At 38.0% G+C, this 24,418-nt stretch overlaps 1 protein-coding gene across 1 annotated transcript in view; it reads left to right on the top strand.

Moving 5' to 3' along the window:
* Positions 1–303: 303 nt before the first annotated feature.
* The window catches only part of LARS1 (leucyl-tRNA synthetase 1), a 62,392-nt gene continuing 38,277 nt past the window's right edge, over positions 304–24,418 (top strand). The window contains exons 1-12 of the mRNA XM_024752493.1: positions 304–444; positions 7,237–7,355; positions 9,164–9,251; positions 9,649–9,729; positions 11,873–12,010; positions 14,367–14,528; positions 15,166–15,278; positions 18,438–18,501; positions 20,439–20,506; positions 20,626–20,851; positions 23,367–23,454; positions 23,537–23,613. Of these exons, the coding sequence (XP_024608261.1) occupies positions 439–444; positions 7,237–7,355; positions 9,164–9,251; positions 9,649–9,729; positions 11,873–12,010; positions 14,367–14,528; positions 15,166–15,278; positions 18,438–18,501; positions 20,439–20,506; positions 20,626–20,851; positions 23,367–23,454; positions 23,537–23,613 (1,230 nt within the window). The 5' untranslated portion in view covers positions 304–438. The remainder of the gene's footprint in view (positions 445–7,236; positions 7,356–9,163; positions 9,252–9,648; positions 9,730–11,872; positions 12,011–14,366; positions 14,529–15,165; positions 15,279–18,437; positions 18,502–20,438; positions 20,507–20,625; positions 20,852–23,366; positions 23,455–23,536; positions 23,614–24,418) is intronic.

The raw sequence follows: 24,418 nt of genomic DNA, 5'->3' as shown, positions 1-24,418 counted from the left end.
ACCAGCTCCATACGGTGAAAAGGTTGAACGTGGGCTATCCCCTCATTAGTCAGGGCGCACTCGCGGCAGTCTGCGACACCGAACTGCATCATGGGCTTTGTAGTTCAACATGCTCATGACGTCACTACCGGTTTCCCCTCTGAGTGGCTTATCGGGTACACTTCCGTAGCCTGTTGTTCTCTGGGAAGTGTAGTCAATAGATGCCTGCAGGACGTGGGGTCTAGGGGTCTGGGAACTACGATTCCCAGCAGGCTATGAGATGCCCCCGGAGGTACTTAATTAGTGAGCCCGAGATTGCCTCATCAGGTGTGAAGTGTGTGCTTTAGTTTCGTGGTAGGCCTGGCTTCGCAGAGAGGGAGGGGAAAGGTTGTAACCACTCCTTTGAGGAGGTTCACCGAAGTCACCGTCTTGGGTTTGCACAGTCGGACGGGCGGCGCCATGGCGGTGAGTTTTGGCGGGAAGAGGGTCCGCTAGGCCAGGCCTTGGAACCCGGCTGGTTACCTGCTTTCGCCAGAGTCTAGGGGCCCCATGTGGTAGCCACTGTCCTGAAGGGAAGAAATCCTTTTCTAAAGAATGGGGAGGCCTTGCCTCCCACGTTTAAGGCTTGGCTGTTGTGAGGATGTGCCTTTTCTTGCTAGCTGATGAGCGAGGCCCTGATATCTTTAACTTTGTAGACTACTTCATGTCACGTGTGTTATTTCACCAAAGTTTCTAAAAACTGATTTGGAGAAAGAGGAGTATGTGACATTGATTTCTCCTTTCAACAAAAATTTTTTGAGCGCCTCTTTGTAAAGTAGACAAACATTTACGTGTATGTGCGCTACATTCTAAAGTATGTGGTAAAATATGTCAGGTGCCGGTAGGTGCTATAAACAAAAAAAAACATCAGGAAGGGGTAGATCAAGAAAGGCTTTGCTGAGGTGGCATTGTGGCAGAAGGTAAGGGAGCAAGCCATGCAGCTATACGGAGGAAAAGATTTCCGGGCAGAGCCAACAGTGTGAGTGGAGTGAAAAACAAGGAGGGTTGTACGTGCAAAGGACTGTCATCCAGGGGGAGGTGATGATGATGACGTGTGTGTGTGTGTGTTGGGGGGTAGTGGTGGTGGTGGTTGATTGGTGGGTGGATGTAGGTCATATAAAGCCTTGTAGGTCCTGTTTGAAGAGTGTGTTCAAGAATGAATGGGAAGAGAGAGACTGGAGATAATGAGTATGAACAACTCTTCTGAAGAATTCTATAAAGGAGAGCAGAGGAATGGGGTAATAGATGAAGGTTAAAAGAAGTTTTTTTTGTTTGTTTGTTTTTGGTTTTTTTTTTAAGGACAGGAGAAATTATATAGTGGTTGTATGCTTATGGAAATTGTCCTGTAGAAAGGGAAAACTGATAGAGAAAAGTGATGTTCCTGTATAGAATAGAGGGGGTGAGATCAAATCTACTAAGAAGTAGAATTTTAATTCATTTGGTCCCATTCTGGAGCTCATTCTCTTAATGATTGTACTATTTGCGATTGTAAACTATGGGGAAATTTCCTTTGCAAGCACCTTCCTGTAATGAAAGTTTTCTAACTCTGGAAGAAACCTTACCAATAGTAAAGAATATAAGATAATAAACGTGGAGTAGCATGGATATAAAATTAGTTTTTATATTATAATTGAATTTGTAAAGAGCAAGCAATGTAATTTCCTTCATATCATAGGAATTTTTATTTTATAGAGGTTTTTTAAACTTTTTTTTTTTTTGTGGCACGCGGACCTCTCACTGCTGTGGCCTCTTCCCGTTAAGGAGCACAGGCTCCGGACGCGCAGGCTCAGTGGCCATGGCTCACGGGTCCAGCCGCTCCGCAGCATGTGGGATCTTCCCGGACCGGGGCACGGACCCGTGTCCCCTGCATCGGCAGGTGGACTCTCAACCACTGCGCCACCAGGGAAGCCCGGTTTTGACAGTTTTAATACCTTTTAGTTACATGTCAGACTTAGAGCTGGGGATTTGTTGTAATAAAGATAATAGTCAACTTTAAATTTTTTGTTTTAAAATTTTTCATTTGGAAAATTTAAATAGTGAGCAAAGTAGAAATAACAGTGTTATGTACTTCCATGTGCCCATCACCCAACTTCAATAATTGGCAGTTCAGGGCCAATCTCGTTTCAGTTGTACCTTCCCCAGAACCTCCTCCTCCACCTGTCAGGATTCATTTTAAACAAACTCAAGGCGCTGTATCATTTCATCCATACATATTTCAGTAAGTTTTTAAAATATAATAAGATATTCTCTTAAAACATAACCACAATGCCATTTTGATATCTGATAAAAAGCACGTGATGTCTAGTTGTCTCTCTGTGATAATGGTTAGCATTATTGAGCATTTACCATGGGGCCGGCACTATGCTAAGTCCTTCATGCATATTATCTCTTAATCCTCATAATAATAGTACAAGGTAGATATAATTATTATTCTCATTTTATAGATAGAGAAATGGAGGCTTAAAGAGGTTAAGGATCTTGTCTAAGTTCTACAGCCAGTGGTGCTAGGATATGGCCAGAGTACTAAGAGAAAGCAGAAATAAAAGTCAGAAGATGAGGGTTTTTGTCCAGCCTGACCATTTGCTGGCATAATGATCTCTGAGCTTCAGATTCATCATCTTTGTTTTGTTTTGTTTTGTTTTGTTTTGCGGTACGCGGGCCTCTCACTGTTGTGGCTTCTCCCGTTGCGGAGCACAGGCTCCAGACGCGCGGGCTCAGCGGCCATGGCTCATGGGCCTAGCTGCTCCGCGGCATGTGGGATCTTCCCGGACCGGGACATGAACTCGTGTCCCCTGCATTGGCAGGCAGACTCTCAACCACTGCGCCACCAGGGAAGCCCCAGATTCATCATCTTTGAAATGGTAATCGCTGGTCTGCCCACTTCTTAGGGCGATTGTTGCCCACCTCTTAGGGTTGTTGTTAAGATCAAATAAGTTAGTGTGCATAAAAGTTTTAAGAACTGCAGAATACTATGAATATATGGAAAAGTTTATTATCTAGTTCACTGGTTCTTTACTGGGGGTGATTTTGTCCCCCAGAGAACATGTGGTCTGGAGACTCTGGATTATCACAACTGGGGGTATGCTACTGGCAGCTAGTGGGTAGAAGCCAGGGATGTTGCTAAACATCTTGCGGTGCCCATGACAGCCCCTGAAAACAAAGAATTATTTGGCCCCAAATGTCAGTAGGGCCAAAGTTTAGGAACTTTGCTCTTGTTAAATAACCTTTTAACTAGTTAAAATGATCAATTGTTGGGAATTTCCTGGCTGTCCAGTGGTTAGGACTCTGTGCTTTCACTGCTGAGGGCATGGGTTCGATCCCTGGTCGGGGAACTAATATTGCACAAACCAAGCAGTGCGCGGCCCAAAACAAAACAAAATGAAACAGAATGAGACAAAACAGCAAACCAATTGATTAGTTGAGCAACCAATGAAGAAATTGAGACTCAGATTGATCAAGTGACTTGCTCAAAGTTATACAACAAGTTGATGCTGGGGCCAATATCAGATTTCATTACAATTGACCTTTGAGTTTTGAGGAACAAGTTTTTCTGAGAAGCAGAGACCTCAAAGAAGAGCTTTTGTGCATTTAGCACGCTCAGTACAGTGAAAAGAAACACATAGTTCTAAGTAACTTGTGAAGACTGTTGCTTTCATGGTGGTTGATGTCATTTTTAAGCAAAAAATATTTGTCATGTAACTTCTGTGTCTGTTAGCATTGGATGTGGTGCTGAGGTGACTATAAATGTTCTAAAAGTTGCTGTCTGCCAGGAGTTTACAACCCAGTTGGGTAAATATGAGAGATGATTTGGTTGCATGCAGTGGAAGCCAACTCAAGTTGGTTAAAGGAAAGAGGAATTTACTAATGATACAGTGGGATTTCATATGACGCATGACCTTAGCATAGGAGGTACAACAAGGCTTCATGAGGCCTTAGATAATTTTGCCTTTGTGGGCTGCTTCCTCTGTAAAAAAAAATATATTAGAAATTATCTTTGACAACTGTGTTGTATAAAGACAGATATATTAATATTATATATTAAAGATTTTTCTTCTATCCAAAAGTTTAATTTTTTCTTCTGATTCTAAAAGATATTAAAATATTTTGTTGAGCCCCTAGAAGTATTGTGGGCCCTAGGCAGTGTGCCTGTTCCACCTACAGATTAAGTTGGCTATTAGGAGTTGTACAGGCTGTTTTAAGGGCCAGGTGGAAGTGACGTACTTTCTTCTGCTCAAAACTCCTTTGCCAGAACCTAGTCACATAGCTCCAATCTGAATTCTCCTGGAACCATGGAAGAGTATGCTTAACTGCCTTTGCTGCACTACCCTAAGTAAGGTTGGGCGTCTGTTGCTGAGGAAGAAAGGGAGGGAATGGATATCGCATAGGCAAACCGTTGTCTATGCCATAGCTTTTTTTCAAATGGTAGTTCTTGCATGTTAAAATTGAAAACAGGGGTCAGCGTGTATAGGAATAGAGAGACTTACTTATAACTTACAGGTTACTTGTTAAAAAGAGGATTTTGCAGTAAGAGGGGGCCAAGGAGCTGAGGGTCTAAGTGAAGTTGGTTGGTAGCAGGAATGGAAAAGAGTGAATAGATGGAGGGCCTTATTCTTTCTTGGAAAAGGAAATTCCTTATGCAGCCACATTTAGTTTTATAGAAATTCTTGGGAAAGAGTCCAAATTGCTTAGCAACTTGACTCAAATATGCAACCCAGTTCTTAGTCTTAGGTTATTTTGTTATGGCCATGGTATGCAAAAGCTGGCAGTGTTACTCATTTCTCTTTTTAAATCTTTAAATGTTCAACACATATTTGAGAGCTGCTACAAGCTTAGACATTGAGGATATAATGAGAAATGAGGCACAGTCCCCACTGTGAACAAACGTATAGTCCTATGGGGAAGATAGACTGATACTGATACTGCGTGATTAGTGCTATCATAGAGGTAATACTGGTACGTAGGAACATATTAAGAATGGTACCTGATACACTCTTGGGGAATCAAGGCAGGTGATCAGCTGGGACCTGAAGGATGAGGTAGCCAGGCAAAGAGATTGGTGGGGTATGAGGGCGGGGAGAATAGCTTAAACAAAGGCCCAGAGGGGAGAGAGGGAGCTTGGCACACTTGGGAAAGTGCAGGTGGCTTAATAGGCCTGGAGTGGTGGTGAGAGGGAAGAGGGAGCGGCCTGGCAAAGATGAGATAAGAAGGGCCTTGAGTGCCAGGTTTAAGAGTATGGACTTTATCCAGAGAGCAGTAGAGAACCTCTGAAGAGGAATTGATGTACGCAGGCCTCTCACTGTTGTGGCCTCTCATGTTGCAGAGCACAGGGTCGCAGGCTCAGCGGCCATGGCTCACGGGCCCAGCTGCTCCGCGGCATGTGGGATCTTCCCGGACCGGGGCACGAACCCGCGTCCCCTGCATCGGCAGGCAGACTCTCAAGCACTGCGCCCACCAGGGAAGCCCAGATTTGTGTTTTGATATAAGTTCTACTCACAGCAATTACGATCTGGTCAGGATTTATAGAAATAAAAAATTTACTTGTCATTTTTATTTTCCTTTGGTACTAGAGAAACTTATGTCCATGACTTTGAAAATGTGGAATTCTTTCTTATTTCCTCTCTGCCTTTGTGGCAGGGTTCTTTTAATCCATCATTGCACCTCCCCTTGTAAGCTGACATTTCATCTTTCTGTTGCTTGTCCTCTTCTATCTTAAATTTGCTTAAAAAAATAAAAAGGAATGGTAAACTTGATTTACTAATCAAATCCTTTGATTTAAAATAAAGAAAACTAAAGGAATTCCCTGGCGGTCCAGTGGTTAGGACTCTGCGATTTCAGTGGGGAAGGGTGGAGTTCAATCCCTGGTCAGGGAACTAAGATCCCACAAGCCGTATAGCATGGCCAAAAAAAAAAAAAGAAAGAAAGAAAGAAAAAAAATATAAAACTGAAAATAGTAAAACAGAGTTGACAACTCTATGGTAGATTTGTACTGAATCTTACCCAACTTTAGTACTCTTATTTTTATTACATAATACACAAGGTATATTTAAGATAGTTATTGAAGAAATAGTGGTAAGTTTAGGTTTTTTTTAATTGCACAGAAGTCCCGTTTGCATAGTACTTCAAATTTGTGTAACCATTTTTAAAAATAGCTGTCTAAAAATCCAGTATATCTGTGATATGAGTAGAAAGCATGTTTTAAATAGTTGGGTGGAAGGACAGAGGGAGACATGACATGACATGGCAAGGTCACTTGCCCTGTAGGTTGTAAAGGTATTCAGTATAAGTAGAACCAGGGTATTTTCTCGTTTGAAAATGCTGCAGAATCTGGAAATGTTAGCGTGTAAGAAGGGGAAGAAAATCTAATTTCGGTTCAGATAATTTTGTACAAGAAAATAAAATTCTAGAAACTAATATTAAGTTTTCAAAACAGAATTAGATTGTATATGGTCCATTGGTATCCAGCTTTCCCAGTTGCCAGTTACATAAGTCCCATGTTCCACCTCGGCTGTAGCACACGTGCTTTTAGTAGCTGATTCTTTTTCACAGAGTCACATACTGAGAGGGAAGTTCTAATCCTTCTTCTTTTTCAGAGTTAGAGTGATCACGTATGTTTTTTCCTTTTATTTTCATCCAAGGGTGGCATAAGGGATGATGGGAATGTTGCCAGGTAGATCCAATATGCTGGAGGCATGTTTGCCATTCTGTTTCATTTTAATTTCATATTAATAGCCTGTTAACCATTTTGGAGAGAAGTTCTTCATCAGCTTCCTTGAAAAAAAGAACACGCAGATGACTAATCCTCTCTCAGCCTCTACCCATTAGGCCTCACCATCCTCCTTTGGTGGGCATAATTGCAGCTGGGCAAGCAGGCACTGCACCATCCTATGCTTTTCTAAGTATTCATCTATTTTAACTAAATAGGAACATTTGACAACGGTGTTATATTGTAGTATCTAATTAAAAACAAGTATTTCACAGCTTTTTTATGTATTTAAGTAATTCTTTAGTCATCCCTTTGACGTCTGAAGTGGATAACCCTATCAGGTCATGATAGCCCTAATTTTTAGTCTTACTCATTTAAATTTAAAGATAACCATGGAAAAATTAATTGTCAATAAACAGCTCAGTTCTGTGTGAACCCAAATTTTTTTTTCTTTTTTTTAAAGCAAGTCTGCTGAAATATAGAGTGTATTATTCTATCTCTTTTGTGTCCAATAGGAAAGAAAAAGAACAACCAAAGTGGACTTCTTGAAGAAGATTGAGAAAGAAGTCCAAGAAAAATGGGATGCCAAGAAAGTGTTTGAGGTCAATGCATCTAATTTAGAGAAACAGACTAGGTGAGTAATAGTTTGTGAAACTCTACACCTTGTGTTTCCAGAACCATTGGCTGCAGAGACTGCTCTGTGGAAGGAATAAGGCAGATTGTATTTACAATGTCTGAAACAGGAGGTAACTTCCACTTTCTCTATTTCAAATTAGCATCCTCTTTCCTATGGAATCTTAAAGGATTTCTTCCTACGTAAAGGTTTTTTTAAAAACTAATATTTTTCATAGTTAGACAAAGGAAAATGTTTTGAAGTTTTATCTTTGCTGACTGATAATAGCAAGTCATTCTGTTACAGAGATTCATATTATAGTGATAATTATCTCCAAAGGCACAGATTATAAATTTTGAAGGATTTCTGTATTTAAAGATCTTATTTTATAAATCTGTATTGCCTTGATGTTAAGAATTGTTTATTAGAAGACAGACCATAGATAATATGATATTGGGGAAAAACAAAGTAACTGCTGCAACACAGTACCACAGTAAATATATGCATCAATTATAAGATGCGTCACAATTTCAGATACGTTGGACTGTAGAAAAATGTGCTTCTTAGAGTTGAGGAAATGCACTGACAACAATAGCAGTAATAGCTAATATTGAACAGGTATTGTTCAATATGCCAAGGCAATAGGAAATAGGCCATTTTTTAACATGCATATTCTCATTTAATGTTCTTAGTAACGCTTTAAGGTTACCAATATTTTAATTTTTGTTTTATTGATGAGTATACTGAGACACAGAGAGGTTAAGTAACCAGCTTAAGATTGCATGGCTAGGAATTGACAGGGCTTGGACTTCTTATCAGGACTTTCTGATTCCAAAGTCTATCCTTGCTACTAAGCTACACTCTAATGGAATTTTTTTTTTTTTTAAAGAGAGGAAAAGAATTTGCTCTAATACAAAGTCTCTGGTGTTATACTTTAAACTATAATTTGAAGTTTCTGTTTGGTTCTAGAACTTTGGTCAAATCTAAGGTAATTTAAAGTAATCAAAAGTGAATTAGAAAGTGCTTTTGCTCAGTGAAAGAAAATGAACTGAAGAAACTTAGAAATATAACACTGAATGAAAAAAGCTCACGAGTGAAACTAAATGATGTATTGTTTAAAGGCATAGACTTATGTGCAAACTATTCAAAAACAAAGGAATGACAAAAGTAAATTTCAAGATAATGGTTCTGTCTGGTGGGAGGGTGGGGAGTAGCACACGGGTAGCTTCAGTGAGTTCATAAGTTGGATGGTGTGTTTACAGGTGGTCACTTATGAAGCACAGGTGTGCTTTATAACTTACATATGTCTGTTAGATACACTTGATTCATAGAAAAAAGGAGTATAACATAATACATTAAGCAGCTTTAAAAAGGTGCTTTTTAAGGGAACTTACCACATATCGTGTAATTTTGAGGATGTTTTATTTTACCTGAGAGGCTTTGAATTGCTTTATATATATCTAATGAAAGCATATCTCATTTAATCAGTAAAACAGTAAATTAATTCAGTCTCCCTATTAATTTTTTTTTTTAGTATATCATTTTTAACTCAGTATTTTAGCTTAAGTTAAACCTCCAATATTTGCTACAAGGATATTTAGTTCTTTAATAGCCACCTATAAATATCTTAGTTTTTCTAAATCAAAAACAAGTTTCAATTTTAGAGAGCTTTTAATTTCTGGATTTACAAATTTAATTTTCAGTGTCTGTTAAATAACTAAAATTTAAACAAGTTATTTATAGTAAGTGTCCCCATGACCCCACCCTTCATTGTAAAAGGAATTTAACATTTTCTTTTTTGTACTTTCTTTTTTACGATTGTTTTGCAGCAAGGACAAGTACTTTGTAACCTTCCCATATCCATATATGAATGGGCGCCTTCACTTGGGACATACATTTTCTTTATCCAAATGTGAGGTAAAGCTTCCTCTATGTTTAATATAATGGGATGGGAGGGTCTTTAATAAATACTATTTTAAAGAAAATAGCATCTATAGAATTTATTTCCTGTTAAGGGAACTTAGAATTCCTTAATTTTAAGCATGGTTTTTATGTTAAAGTAATTTAATTTTTCTATTTTCACATGCTGTATGTGTGTGTGTGCAGGGGTCTAGGTATGTATACATGTTCATAAGTAATTTCTAGGTTGGTGAAAAGACAGAAAAAAAAGGATAACTTTGGAATGACTATAAAATCTAACTGGTATTCTAAAGGAAGACGTGAAGAGGAAAACTCATGATCTTTGTGAAAAGTCAGAATTTTGTATTCGTCTAGCATTTAAATTTGTAGTTTAAATTGAATTTTTTTTCTATAGTTTGCAGTAGGGTACCAGAGATTGAAAGGAAAAACTTGTCTATTTCCCTTTGGTTTACACTGTACTGGAATGCCTGTTAAGGTAAGATTGCTTTTGGGATTGCTTTGTACTCTTTTTAGCTTAGAGCAAATTAAGCTTAAGTTAAACCTCCAATTCAAGAGCTTGAAATAGGATTTTCCAATATGTACTTCTGTATTACATTAGAGTGTTTTTTGAAGTGAACTGAATTTATTATCATGAAAATTAATTTTTAGAAAACATTTGGAAAAGTGCTTTAAGGGCACACATTAAGGTCTAAGTGATTTCTAAGTAATGCTGATATCTTTTGATTCCTTATGTATTCATATTTCTGTTTTAGAATTAGATGATAACTACTAACAAGTAAAATGGGCAGTGTTTTGTGCATTCATGGCATATATAGACTGTTGGCATAAAATAATAAACAATTCTATCATATTTTGGTCATTTTTGCAAGTGTCTTAAATTTGTCATAAATTCATAATAAAAATAATTTTCAATAAACGATGGGCAAGAAAACTACAGTTGAAAGGATTCCCTAAATCCTTGGGACTTGGGAAATATATCTCATTTCTTTTTATTCTCCAGTCTTTTATTTTGAAAAATGTCCAACCTATAGGAAAGCTAAAACGATAATGCAGTGAGCACCCATGTACCCTTCACTTACAGTTACCAAGTATTAACATTTGCCACAGTTGCTCTAGTTCTGACTCTCAACATACAATACATGCACACTTTCTTCTCCCTTTTTCTATGAATTCATTGAAAGTAAGTTGGCAGACATCATGACATGTCACCCCTAAACACTTCAGCTTGTATCTGTTGAGAACAAGGGCATTCTTCTACATTGTCATAGTCCCATTATCCACTCCACGAAATTGAGCATTGATGTATCCTTTCTGGTGGTTTTTTCCTTTTTATTTTGTGGATCACACTTTGCATTTGGTTATCACCAGTACTACATTGATGAGGTTGGAACTTCCCACTGTATCACATCAAAAGTCATATAATGGCAACTTGTGTCATTTTAGTGATATTAAGTTAATAACTGCCAGATTTCCTCATTCTAAAGGTAACTTTTTCCTAATTAAAAACTAATCTGTGGGATGATACCTTAAGAGCCTCTGTATATTTCGTTACCCAGTAACTCAGTGGTTTTAGCATCCTTTCATTATCTTTGTCTTTCAGTTATTGAATTTGTGGTTGTAAAATGATGACTTTCTAGTTGTCTCATTCTTGTTAGCTGAAATTCTTCATAGACGTGTCCTCTCCCTTTTTTTTTTTTTTTTTTTTTTGCGGTACACGGGCCTCTCACTGTTGTGGCCTCTCCCGTTGCGGAGCACAGGCTCTGGACGCGCAGGCTCAGCGGCCATGGCTCACGGGCCTAGCCGCTCCGCGGCATGTGGGATCTTCCCGGACCAGGGCACGAACCCGCATCCCCTGCATCGGCAGGTGGACTCCCAACCACTGCACCACCAGGGAAGCCCTCCCCTCCCTTTTTTGAAATTCACAATTCTATATTTGTATTTTTCTCGTAACTTCAACACTGTCTACTTGGTGTCATCTTTGTTTGTGACAGTGGACTCATGGTACAGCTGAAAAGAGCTGGGGTTGAAAGTGCAGGTTCATGTTGTAATTCTGCAGCTTACTAGCTTTATAACCTTGGATAAATCCCTTCATCTTTCAGTATTTGTATTCTAACTTAATGTCTGTCCTATCTACCTAAATTTCAGAGTCAGGTTTTTCTTTTAAAGAAATCTATTTATTTATTTATTTATTTTTGGCTGTGTTGGGTCTTCATTGCTGTGCGCGAGCTTTCTCTAGTTGTGGCGAGCGGGGGCTGCTCTTCATTGTGGTGCACAGGCTTCTCATTGCAGTGACTTCTCTTGTTATGGAGCACGGGCTCTAGGCATGTGGGCTTAAGTAGTTGTGGGCACGCGGGCTTTAGTAGTTGTGACACGAGGGCTCTAGAGTGCAGGCTCAGTAGTTGTGGTGCACGGGCTTAGTTGCTCCGCGGCATGTGGGATCTTTCCGGACCAGAGCTCAAACCCGTGTCTCTTGCACTGGCAGGAGGATTCTTAACCACTGCACCACCAGGGAAGCCCCAGAGTCAGTTTTAGTTGGCCATAGAAGCAACAACAAAACTCAAATTGTTTCCACCTTGAATTTTTAACTTTACCATCTCTAATGTCGTGTTTTTTTGTAGGCATGTGCTGATAAATTGAAAAGAGAAATAGAGCTTTATGGTTGCCCCCCTGATTTTCCAGATGAGGAAGAGGAAGAAGAAGAAATCAGTATTAAAACAGAAGATATAATAATTAAGGATAAAGCTAAAGGAAAAAAGGTTTGGTGGTTTGATCATACTTATTTTGGTTGAAGTTTTATATTTATATTTGTCTGATTTATATGTACATTCCCAGTACTAGCATAGTACCTGACACATAAAAAATACTCAGTAATTTTTAAAAAGTAATAAAGCAGAATTATCTTTCTCACTTTTTGATTGCCTTTTTTTCCCCTTTTTACTTTATTTTGACATAATTTTAGACTTACAGAAGAATTACAGGATTGTACAGGGTTCTCTTAGAATCTTAACCGAGTTACATCTTATATAACCATGGTACAGTTCTCAAAACTAAGAAACCAACATTGAACAATACTGTTTAAGAAACTACATACTTCATTTGGATTTAACAGTTTTTCCTTAATATCCTTATTCTGTTCCAAGATCCAGTCCAAAAGCCCATTTTGCATTTCCTTCTCATGTCTCTTCTTCTGTCTTCCATGATCTTGGCACTTTTGAAGAGTACTGGTCAGATAACTTATAGAATGTCCCTCATTTTGGGTTTGTCTAATGCTTTCTCATGAGTAGATTGAGAGGTGATGTGTCTTCAGTGCATCATATCAGGGAGTATAAGATATTGATATATCTTATTACTGGTGCTGTTAACCTTGATTATTTGGTTTGGGTGGTGTCTGTTAGGTCTTTCTCCTGTGAAGATTTTATTTTTCCCTTTGTAATTCATGTATGTTTTGAGAGAGATACTTTGAGGCTATGGAAATAATACCTTGTTTCTTTTTTTGTTTTTAAACTATTGCATTGTATACTTTATATTTTAAAGATTTTTATTTATTTTGGCTGCATTGGGTGTTAGTTGTGGCACTCGGGATCTTCGTTGTGGCATGCAGGATCTTTTGGTTGTGTATGGTATGTGGACTTCTTAGTTGTGGCATGCGGGCTTCTTAGTTGTGGCATGTGGACTCTTAGTTGTGACATGCAAACTCTTAGCTGTGGCATGCACGCAGGATCTAGTTCCCTGACCAGGGATCGAACCCGGGCCCCCTGTGCTGGGAGTGCGGAGTCTTACCCACTGGATCACCAGGGAAGTCCCAATATCTTGTTTCTTTTTATATATTTGCTCACTAATTTTAGCATTCATCATTGGATCTTCCCTGCAGCGGTTATTGCTGCATATTTTGTTCTAATGGTGATTTTCAGTTTCCCTCATTCCTTCTATATTTATTATCTGGAATTCTTCTGAAAGGAAATGTTGTTCTTTCTCCCTCATTTACTTATCTATTAATTTCTTTTTTATATCAGTGTGGATTCATGCATATTTATTCTTTGGGTTATAATCTAATCCTATTGGGCTTTTTTGAGTTATTGTTATTGCTCAGATTGTTCTAGCAATGGCCATTGGGGGAATCTTTTAGTGGGCTCCTGTGTCCATTTGACATGCCCTGTTTTAACCCCAGAGTCAACCACTTTTCCAAGGAGTCCTCTTTCCTTTTATTGAAATATGGTATTTAGAAACTAAGTTCTGAGTGTTAGTTATGCTCATTGTTTCTAGATCCTCTCAGTAGAAAGAGCAAGGAAATATATGTATGTCTACTAACCCACTTATATGTACGTGTCTGTATTTATTTCTTTATACATTATAAAAAATTTCTTTATATTTTTTAAATGTTTTTTTAATTTATGGAAACTCTTCCTTCCTTCCTTCCTTCCTTCCTTCCTTTCCTTTCCTTTCCTTTCCTCTCTTCCTCCCTCCCTCCCTCCCTCCTTCCTTCCCTTCCTTTCTTCCTTCCTCTCTCTCCCTCCCTCCCTCCCTCCCTTCTTCCCTTCCTCCCTCCTTTCCTCCATCTCTCTCTCACTCTTCGCAGTGTATCATTGTGTTGGTTTGACAAGTGCATGGAGTCATGTTTCTACCACCACAGTACTATACAGAACAGTTTCCTCAGCCCCCGGATTCCTTGTCCTACCTTTTTATAATTCAGCCTTTTTGCCTACCTCCAGTCCCTGGCATGTGGTTACCTTTTTGATATTGGTAAATATTGGTAAAGGAGAAAACTCTTGTTAGCAGCTTATTCATAACTAAAAAAGGTGCATGTGGTATTTGAAAAAAGGAAATAGAGAAGGTTTGGTGCTAAGATTTTATCTTTGTGATGATAACTTTTTATGGTTCCACCTCTGTATTGATAGTTATCTTTGGTGTCAGAATCCAGGTATCAGACTATATGGTTTGGCAAACAGAACAGTGCATCCAGATCCTGCACTATTCTGACATGTCAACAGTACTGTTTTAGATTTAAAAAAACTACCAAATAGGATTATTCACTTAAAATTACTGTGGTCCTGGAATTTGTTAACCAGTTGTTAGTTATTCTTTGATGGAGTTTGGTTTTGCTGTTATTTTCAGAGTAAAGCTGCTGCTAAAGCTGGATCTTCTAAATACCAGTGGGACATTATGAAATCCCTTGGTCTATCTGATGAAGAGATAGTTAAATTTTCTGAAGCAGAATATTGGCTTGACTATTTCCCACCACTGGCTGTTCAGGATCTGAAGAGAATGGGTTTGAAGGTATGCCCATCACCCCCAGAGTTTAAGGAAATATGAAAAATACATTATATTTGTGTGATTGAATGAGATTTGGACTACCTCTTAATTTAGAATAGTATATTCCAGTAATGGCTCAGTACTGTTATTGTCAGATTAGAACCACATGGGCCTCAATGTAAGCAATGAAGTACTTCAATATTTGTTGTTTTGGAATGTATATACATATATTAACAACTAGTAGAAAGGAATTCTATTCAAATAATATGAAGAAGCCCACAACATTGTAAATCAACTATACTTCAATAAAATTAAAAAAAAAAAAAAAGATAAGAAGAAGCCCAAGTGTAGCTTGAATATTTAGGGATACATAAAGGTGTTATGTAAATGCTCCTTCTTAATTTATTATAATTCCTGTATGTTTAATAGGTAACTGTGTGTGTTTAAAAACGTACATATTAAGCACAAATTAACATAATTATGACGTATTATATATTTAATAGGTGGAACTTGAAATTTTTTGGTTTCCTTTGATATTTTTGATATAATTCTAAGTTGGAAAATAAGGAGTAGAAGAGTAAATAATTGATTCATGGGAATTCCTGTTCATAGAGACAATATAAATTTCTCAAAAATTACCTTTTCCTTTCTCCTTCTGTAGGTAGACTGGCGTCGTTCCTTCATCACCACTGATGTTAATCCTTACTATGACTCGTTTGTCAGGTGGCAGTTTTTAACATTAAGAGAAAGAAGCAAAATTAAATTTGGGAAGCGGTGAGTTTGTTGTCCTTCAGTATAATAAAGTAAAAATCATGTAATTCCTGCATTATAATTCAGTGTACCCCAGAGCTTACTTTTTTCCATTATCTTTTCTCTTTTTATAATTTCTCTTTTTGTTCTCTTGTTTCCTGTGAATTCCTTTTTGTTTGACTGGTGTCTCAGTTTCTCTGAGCTGCTTAGTGTTTGTGACAAATAGAACCAGGGAGAATAGGGGTCTCACTAAAGATTCTCTCTTACGTTCTCACTAAAGATTCTCTTAAGTATTCTAGCCAAGTAGAAAAATAATATTATTTGAGTTTTAGTTTATCTTTTTGCTCTATAAAATCTTCTATAAAGTTCTTCCTTGATTATATGGATTCATTAAAAGCTATTTGTGATTCAGAGCTTACTTTTTTCCATTATCTTTTCTCTTTTTATAATTTCTCTTTTTGTTCTCTTGTTTCCTGTGAATTCCTTTTTGTTTGACTGGTGTCTCAGTTTCTCTGAGCTGCTTAGTGTTTGTGACAAATAGAACCAGGGAGAATAGGGGTCTCACTAAAGATTCTCTCTTACGTTCTCACTAAAGATTCTCTTAAGTATTCTAGCCAAGTAGAAAAATAATATTATTTGAGTTTTAGTTTATCTTTTTGCTCTATAAAATCTTCTATAAAGTTCTTCCTTGATTATATGGATTCATTAAAAGCTATTTGCGATTTTTAAAAAAATTTTATTTTATTAATTTTTTTATACAGCAGGTTCTTAGTAGTCATCCATTTTATACACATCAGTGTATACATGTCAATCCCAATCGCCCAATTCAGCACACCACCATCCCCACCCCCCCTAGTGAAGAGACTGTCTTTTCTCCATTGTATATCCTTGCCTCCTTTGTCAGAGATTAGTTGACCATAGGTGCGTGGGTTTATCTCTGGGCTTTCTATCTTGTTTCATTGATCTGTGTTTCTGTTTTTGTGCCAGTACCATATTGTCTTCATTACTGTAGCTTTGTAGTATAGTCTGAAGTCAGGGGGTCTGATTCTTCCAGCTCCGTTTATTTCCCTAAAGACTGCTTTGGCTACTCGGGGTCTTTTGTGTCTCCATACAAATTTTAAGGTTTTTTCTAGTTCTGTAAAAAATGCCATTGGTAATTTAATAGGGATTGCATTGAATCTGTAGATTGCTTTGGCTAGTATAGTCATTTTCACAGTATTGATTCATCCAACCCAAGAACATGGTCTATCTCTCCATCAGTTGGTATCCTCTTTTTCTTTCATCAGTACCTTATAGTTTTCTGCATACAGGTCTTTTGTCTCCATAGGCAGGTTTATTCCTAGGTATTGTATTCTTTTTGTTGCAATGGTAAATAGGAGCATTTCCTTAATTTCTCTTTCAGATTTTTCATCATTAGTGTATAGGAATGCAAGAGATTTCTGTGTATTAATTTTGTATCCTGCAACTTTACCAAATTCATTGATTAGCTCTAGTAGTTTTCTGGTGGCATCTTTAGGATTCTCTATGTATAGTGTCATGTCATCTGCAAACAATGACAGTTTTACTTCTTCTTTTCCAATTTGTATTCCTTTTATTTCTTTTTCTTCTCTGATTGCCGTGGCTAGGACTTCCAAAACTATGTTGAATAATAGTGGTGAGAATGGACATCCTTGTCTTGTCTGATCTTAGAGGAAATGCTTTCAGTTTTTCACCATTGAGAATGATGTTGGCTGTGGGTTTGTCGTATATGGCCTTTATTATGTTGAGGTAGGTTCCCTCTATGCCTGTGTCTTTTGGTTGGAGCATTTAATCCATTCACGTTTAAGGTAATTATTGATATGTATGTTCCTATGACCATTTTCTTGATTATTTTGGGTTTGTTTTTGTTGGTCCTTTTCTTTTGTGTTTCCCACTTGGTGAAGTTCCTTTAGCATTGTTTGTAGAGCTGGTTTGGTGGTGCTGAATTCTCTTAGCTTTTGCTTGTCTGTAAAGCTTTTGATTTCTCCATCGAATCTGAATGAGATCCTTGCAGGGGAGAGTAATCTTGGTTGTAGTTTCTTCCCTTTCATCACTTTAAGTATATCATGCCATTGCCTTCTGGCTTGTAGAGTTTCTGCTGAGAAATCAGTTGTTAACCTTATGGGAGTTCCCTTGTATGTTATTTGTTGTTTTTCTCTTGCTGCTTTCGATCATTTTTCTTTGTCTTTAATTTTTGCCAGTTTGATTACTGCGTGTCTTGGTGTGTTTCTCCTTGGGTTTATCCTGTATGGGACTTTCTGTGCTTCCTGGACTTGGGTGGCTCTTTCCTTACCCATGTTAGGGAAGTTTTTGACTGTAATCTCTTCCAATATTTTCTCAGGTCCTTTCTCTCTCTCTTCTCCTTCTGGGACCCCTATAATGCGAATGTTGTTGTGTTTAATGTTATCTCAGGGTCTCTTAGGTTGTCTTCATTTCTTTTGATTCTTTTTTCTTTATTCTGTTCCGCAATAGTGAATTCCACCATTCTGTCTTCCAGGTCACTTATCAGTTCTGCCTCAGTTATTCTGCTGTTGATTCCTTCTAGTGTAGTTTTCATTTCATTTATTGTATTGTTCATCTCTGTTTGTTCTTTAATTCTTCTAGGTTTTTTTTAAACATTTCTTGCATCATCTTGATCTTTGCCTCCATTCTTTTTCCGAGGTCCTGGATCATCTTCACTGTCATTTTTCTGAATTCTCTTTCTGGAAGGCTGCCTATCTCCACTTCATTTAGTTGTTTTTCTGGGGTTTTATCTTGTTCCTTCATCTGGTACATAGCCCTCTGCCTTTTCATCTTGTCTGTCTTTCTGTGAATATGGTTTTTGTTCCACAGGCTGCAGGATTGTAGTTCTTCTTCTGCTGTCTGCCTTATGCTATTTTCATTTTAAAGGCAAATTTATATTTTACAGTCTTCTGTTTCATACCATAAAGCCAAGATCAGTAGATATTTTTCAGTGGTATTACCTTTGATGAAGGCAGAAAGCTTTCATTAAATAACTATGTTGGCAGTAGAGCTCGCCATAAAAGCATAAAAATGATGTAGACATTTGCTCAGTTAGAAGTTTTAGTTAGAAGAAATATTGTGATGGTTAGGTGCAACACTGGCAAATATGTTAGGATAAAACTTGTACGTTATAATAATATTTGTCACTTATTTATTTTTTAGGTATACCATTTATTCTCCAAAAGATGGACAGCCTTGTATGGATCATGACAGACAAACTGGAGAGGTAATTATTTGTGCCATAGAGTAGCTATTGTAATAATTCTTTTTTTTAATAAATTTACTTGTTTGATTATTTTTGGCTGTGTTGGGTATTCGTTGCTGCACGTGGGCTTTTCTCTAATTGCGGCGAGTGGATGCTACTCTTTGTTGTGGTGTTCAGGCTTCTCATTGCGATGGCATGGGCTCTAGGTGTGCGAGCTCTAGGCGCTCAGTCTTCAGTAGTTTGACATGCGGGTTCAGTAGTTGTGGCACATGGGCTTAGTTGCTCTGCGGCATGTGGGATCTTCCTGGATCAGGGCTTGAACCCGTGTCCCCTTCATTGGCTGGCGGATTCTTAACCACTGTGCCACCAGGGAAGTCCCTATTGTAATAATTCTTAATGTGGGCATAGAGTTTAAGAAATAGATTAGAAATCTAAAAATCACGTTATTTCAGTGCTGAGGTGTATAGTCATGATACTCTTGTGGCTGTTAAGCCAGAGGCAGAATGTTATCATAGGTACCTGTATCTTGTCAAGGACCTTGCTACTCCAAGAGTAGCACTAGGTTCAGCTACATCAGCTTGTGTTAGAAAAGCACATTTTTGTTTGTTCGTCTGTTTTTTGTTTTTGTTTTGTTTCTTTGGCTACTGTGCCTGGCTTGTGGGATTCCCCGACCAGGGATCGAACCCAGGCACTTGGTAGAGAACGCGCGGAGTCCTAACCACTGGACTGCCAGGGAAATCCTAGAAAAGCAGATTCTTGAACCTCACCCCCAAATTGCTGAATCAGAAGCTCTGGGGATGGGGCCTAGGAACCTGTCTTAATGTGTTCTCAGTGTGATTCATATGCCTGCTAATGTTTGAGAAGAACTACTTGGAGAGTGCACTGCTCTAAAAGGAGAGCATGAGGAAAGATAATGAGATATGTGGTTAACTGATGTACACAGGTTCCATTTATACTTGCTTTGGTCACATGCCTGCTTACTTATTTCCAAAGTACTTCCAGCCATGCATGACATCAGTTCATTCTACATTCCTATAGGACACATTAGTGACATTATTCCTTGTAATACTTGAATGAAGTAAGGGTAAGTCATTTGCCTAAAGCCTTGGCACAGTAAATCAACAGCAATGGCAGGATCTGAACTTTGCAGTCTCTATGAGTGTGTCATTCTTTGTTACCACCTTTGAACACATTTGTAGTCTAGCAACTACCTTTCAAAATCAGCCTTCAATTATGATGTAACTTCTTTGACAGAAATGAGCGTTAATCAAAATTTTGAAAGATTTGAGGGCCTTCAGAGGCCCAGTTTACTATGCTAAGTTTTAATATAGTCAGTGGTAGCAGTATCCTAAATTTCAATAGTACATCATAGTTTTTCACAGCATTTTCCTATCATTATCTTAGGTTTTCCTCAGGACAGTCCTGTATGAGGCACAGCACAGTTATTTTACAGATGAGGAAATGAAGGCTCAGAGTGATTGTGACTCCTTGGGTCAAGCCATAAGTGAGGGCCCAAGCTAGGTTTTGAATGCACATCATCTGACCCCTTGTCCAGTGTATGTCTGTGATGACTGCTCTGTAGGATTGATGTTGGTTGTATCTTCTAACTCCCATTTTGGCAAACCCTATTTTGGCTGATTAATCCAAGTCACTTCATTTTTTTTTTCCTGCTGTTGTTCCCTCTCAAGGGAGCTCTTAGCAAATCTTACTTAGTACAGTCTGGGCCTCCTTGATTGGTTTTGGTCTGGTGTGGGGTGGGATGGTGGTCTTCAAGTCATTTTTACACATTAGGCTTCCATGTGGTCAGCACACCACTGGCAGTCTCTTCATTGGAAGAAAGAATTATTCTAACAATGCAGGAACCCCTCTTAGAAATTTGAATCAGATCTCCCACATAGACTAGTAGGTGTAATCCAAGCGTTTCTTTCTCCCTTGAATTTTTGTTTTATTTTGTTTAGGGTGTTGGACCTCAGGAATATACTTTAATCAAGTTGAAAGTGCTTGAGCCATACCCATCCAAGTTAAGGTAGGTTTGCTACCTACCTTAATAGGTAGAAGAATTGTTGCTTCATCTTTTTGAAATATCAGATAGTTGTGATGGAATCCATAATGTTTTTTGCATAAATGTATATTTTTTCTTCTTAGTGGCTTGAAAGGGAAAAATATCTTCTTGGTAGCTGCTACTCTCAGACCTGAGACCATGTTTGGACAGACAAACTGTTGGGTTTGCCCTCATATGAAGTACATTGGATTTGAGACAGTGAATGGAGATATATTCATCTGCACCCAAAGAGCCGCAAGGAATATGTCATACCAGGGCTTTACCAAGGACAACGGAGTGGTGCCTGTTGTTAAAGAGTTAATGGGAGAGGTAAGTTGGGTAGCAGACTTTATTTTAGTGCATGAATTTAGAGGAAAATGTCAAAAATGAAGCTTGAGAAAACATTTTAAAAAACCTTTTAATTGAGGTATACGTTACAGTCAAATGTGTTAAGTCATATATGTGTATATTTTTGGTGTGTTTTCAAATGTGTATACAGTCATGTAAGCACCACCCAAATCAAGGTATAGAACAGTTCCAGTACTGCAGAAGGTGCTGTCATGTCCATTTCATGTCACTGCTCAGCCTGCTCCTGCAGAGGTGACCACTGCCATGACTTCAGTCACCAAAGATTAGTTGCTCTTCTTGAACTTTACACAGTGGAATTGTATAGTCTGTACTTTTTTGTGTTTAGCTTCTTTGGCTAAAAGAAGCTAAACACAAAAAAGGACAGAGTATACTTTTTCCATGTTGTGTGTAGGAGTAGTTTTTTTTTTTTTTTTTTATTGCTGTGGCGTATTCATTGTGTGACCATATCAGTAAAATAGTATTTTTGAATCTTACATTGCAACTCAGTAACTATCTGGTTGAAAAATACAGACAGTCCTCCCCGAGAGATTTAATAGCTGTGGTAGACACTATATTACTTTTTTAATATGATTACCTGCATTCCTGGAGTGGAATTGCAGCTGCTTTTTTTCTGAAAAGGAAGTCTTGGTTGACCTTAACTAAATCTAGATGGTTACATAGCTCTTATCCTTAGAGTTTATTTACTTATCGGTATTTTTGAGTGTGTTTTATTCCCTTTGGTAAATGCTGATCGTTGGTATCTTAATAAATAATCTTTAAAAGAAAAGGATGAGTAGAATACCATCTCAATTCTCCTTATGAATTGGAGAGTTTATTTCTTACTTATTTTGTAAACTTATTTTTTGACTAGATTACTAAATATTCATAAGACTCAAAATTCAAGATGAAAAGAGGGAATTCCCTGGCAGTCCAGTGGTTAGGACTCCATGGTTTCACTGACGAGGGCACAGGTTCAATCCCTGGTTGGGGAACTAAGATCCCGCAAGCTATGCAGAGCAGCCAAAAAAAAAAAAAAAAAGACAGAGCTACACAAAATAGTCCCAGTCACTCAATTCTCCCTTCCATAGGCAGTCAGTAAAATCACTGTCTTGTGTATCCTTCCAGAAGTATTTCATGTGTATACAAACAAATATGTATATACTTTTGCCCTCTTTTTTACACACAAATGGCAATGTATTTTATCACATTGTCTGTGTTTTACTTTCTTTTTTACTTAACTATAACTTGGTAATTATTTTATCAGTAGGTAAACATCTTTCTTGTTCTCTCTTTTCTTTTGGGTTGTGCCATGCAGCTTAAGGGATCTTAGTTCCTTGACCAGGAGTTGAACCTGGGCCCTTGGCATGAAAGCACAGAGTCCTAACCACTGGACCTCCAAGGAATTCCCTTTGTTCTTATTTTTTACTGTTACACAGCATTCTGTTGTTTGGCCGTGCCACAAATTGTTTAATGATTCTCTATAATGGGTAGTTGAATTGTTTCTTCTGTTATAAGCAGTGCTGTTACATCTTATTAGTTCCTGATGTTAGAGTTCTGTCTGAGAAGTTTTTAGGAACAGTATTAATGACACCATTTTTTTCCTGTTCTTAAATGCAACTTTTTTCCATGTTAATTTGAACAGATTCTGGAATGAGGAAAATGGGTGGTATAAATTTAAAAATAGCTTTCAACCTTTAAGGCTATTATGATATTTAGCCTTTATCCTATATGACTGTAAATTCCGTAAGCAGCTTATGTATATGAATAAAGTGGAAGGGTGGGAACTATATGGAACTATATGGAATTCCTTAGGTAAACAAGCAGCTGCAAGCTGTTTGTGTGTTTTGTTTTGTTTTTTTGGCTGTGCCGAGCGGCATGTGGGATCTTAGTTCCCTGACCAGGGATTGAACCTGAGCTCCCTGCATTGGAAGCATGGAGTCTTAACCACTGGACTGCTGGGGAAGCCCCGCAAGCTGTTTGTTGATATATGAGAATATGGGTCCAATATTATCCGACCTTCTGATTTTTTCTTTTAAGATACATCTTTTTAGTTCAGTTTGTCTTCCTAATTATCATTTAAAATAGAGATACAGTATTCTATCTTGTTGATGTTTCATATTTTATTAAGTGATTTTTTTATCATTTAAAGTTTTAGTTGTTTCCAGGTTTTGCTAACGTAGTTAACACAGCATTGGGGAGATTCTCAAAGAAAAAATAATTCTTTTTCCTGTGAGGTAAATTCCTAGGATTGGATTGCTGGGTCCAAGTTGGATTCCTATATTGTTTTCCTCAAGCAATGTATAAGTGTACTAATTTCCTCACAACCTTGCAATATTTGGGTATTATAATTATTTTCAATTATTTTTAGTCTAGTAGGTATAAAAGAATGAGTGTTGTTGATTATTAGCTTCTCAGGGCTTAAAATGTTAACATTGTTTTAAATTTTAATGATTAGAATAAGTTACTTCTGTTTTATGCTGATCTTTTTCTTACATAGGATATTCTTGGTGCGTCACTTTCTGCGCCTTTAACATCCTATAAGGTGATCTATGTTCTCCCAATGCTCACCATCAAGGAGGATAAAGGTAAAGAGTTTATTTCTTTCTAGAAATTCTTTGCGAAACACATTCTTGTTATATTAGTTAATTCTACAGTTTCTTTTATAAGGTACTGGTGTGGTCACAAGTGTTCCTTCTGACTCCCCTGATGATTTTGCTGCCTTCAGAGACTTGAAGAAAAAGCAAGTGAGTATCTGTGTTTCATGTTCCTATTTCCTCTTCATCATCTCATTGGTTAGGTACCACTGAACTAATTATTGGATTAGGCTAAAAAGCTATGCCTGTATCTTTGAGATGCTACCTTTAACCTGTTTCTTGATATTTATATGTTTTTCTATGATTTGAATTTTAAATATCGATGTAAAATTTATAGAATCTTTTTTTTTTTTTTTGGCTGTGCTGTGTGGCATGTGGGATCTTAGTTCCCTGACCAAGGATGGAACCCATGCCCCGCTGCAGTGTAAGCGTGGAGTCTTAACCACTGGACCGCCAGGGAAGTCCCCATAGAATCTTTAAGACTTATTTTTTTAGAGCAGTTTTAGGTTCATAATAAAAATCGAGAGGAAGGTACAGAGATTTCCCATATACCCCCTGCTTCAATGCCTGCATAGCCTCCCCCATTATTAGTATCACTCACCAGAGTGATACATTTTTTTTTTTTTTTTTTACTGAAGATGAACCTACATTGACACATCATAATCACCCAAAGTCCGTAGTTTACCTTAGGGTTCACTCTTGGTGTTGTACATTCTGTGGATTTGGACGAATATATAATGACATGTGTCCATCATTATAATACACAGGATTTTCACTGCCTTAAAAATCCTCTGTGCTCGGGCTTCCCTGGTGGCGCAGTGGTTGAGAGTCCGCCTGCTGATGCAGGGGTCATGGGTTCGTGCCCCGGTCTGGGAAGATCCCACATGCTGCGGAGCGGCTAGGTCCGTGAGCCATGGCCGCTGAGCCTGCACGTCCGGAGCCTGTGCTCCACAAC

Source organism: Neophocaena asiaeorientalis, unplaced genomic scaffold (assembly GCF_003031525.2).
Source record: "Neophocaena asiaeorientalis asiaeorientalis breed wild unplaced genomic scaffold, Neophocaena_asiaeorientalis_V1.1 scaffold204, whole genome shotgun sequence".
NCBI lineage: Eukaryota > Metazoa > Chordata > Mammalia > Artiodactyla > Phocoenidae > Neophocaena > Neophocaena asiaeorientalis.
Note: the sequence above shows the minus strand (reverse complement) of the source record. Positions and strands in the feature narration are given on the sequence as shown.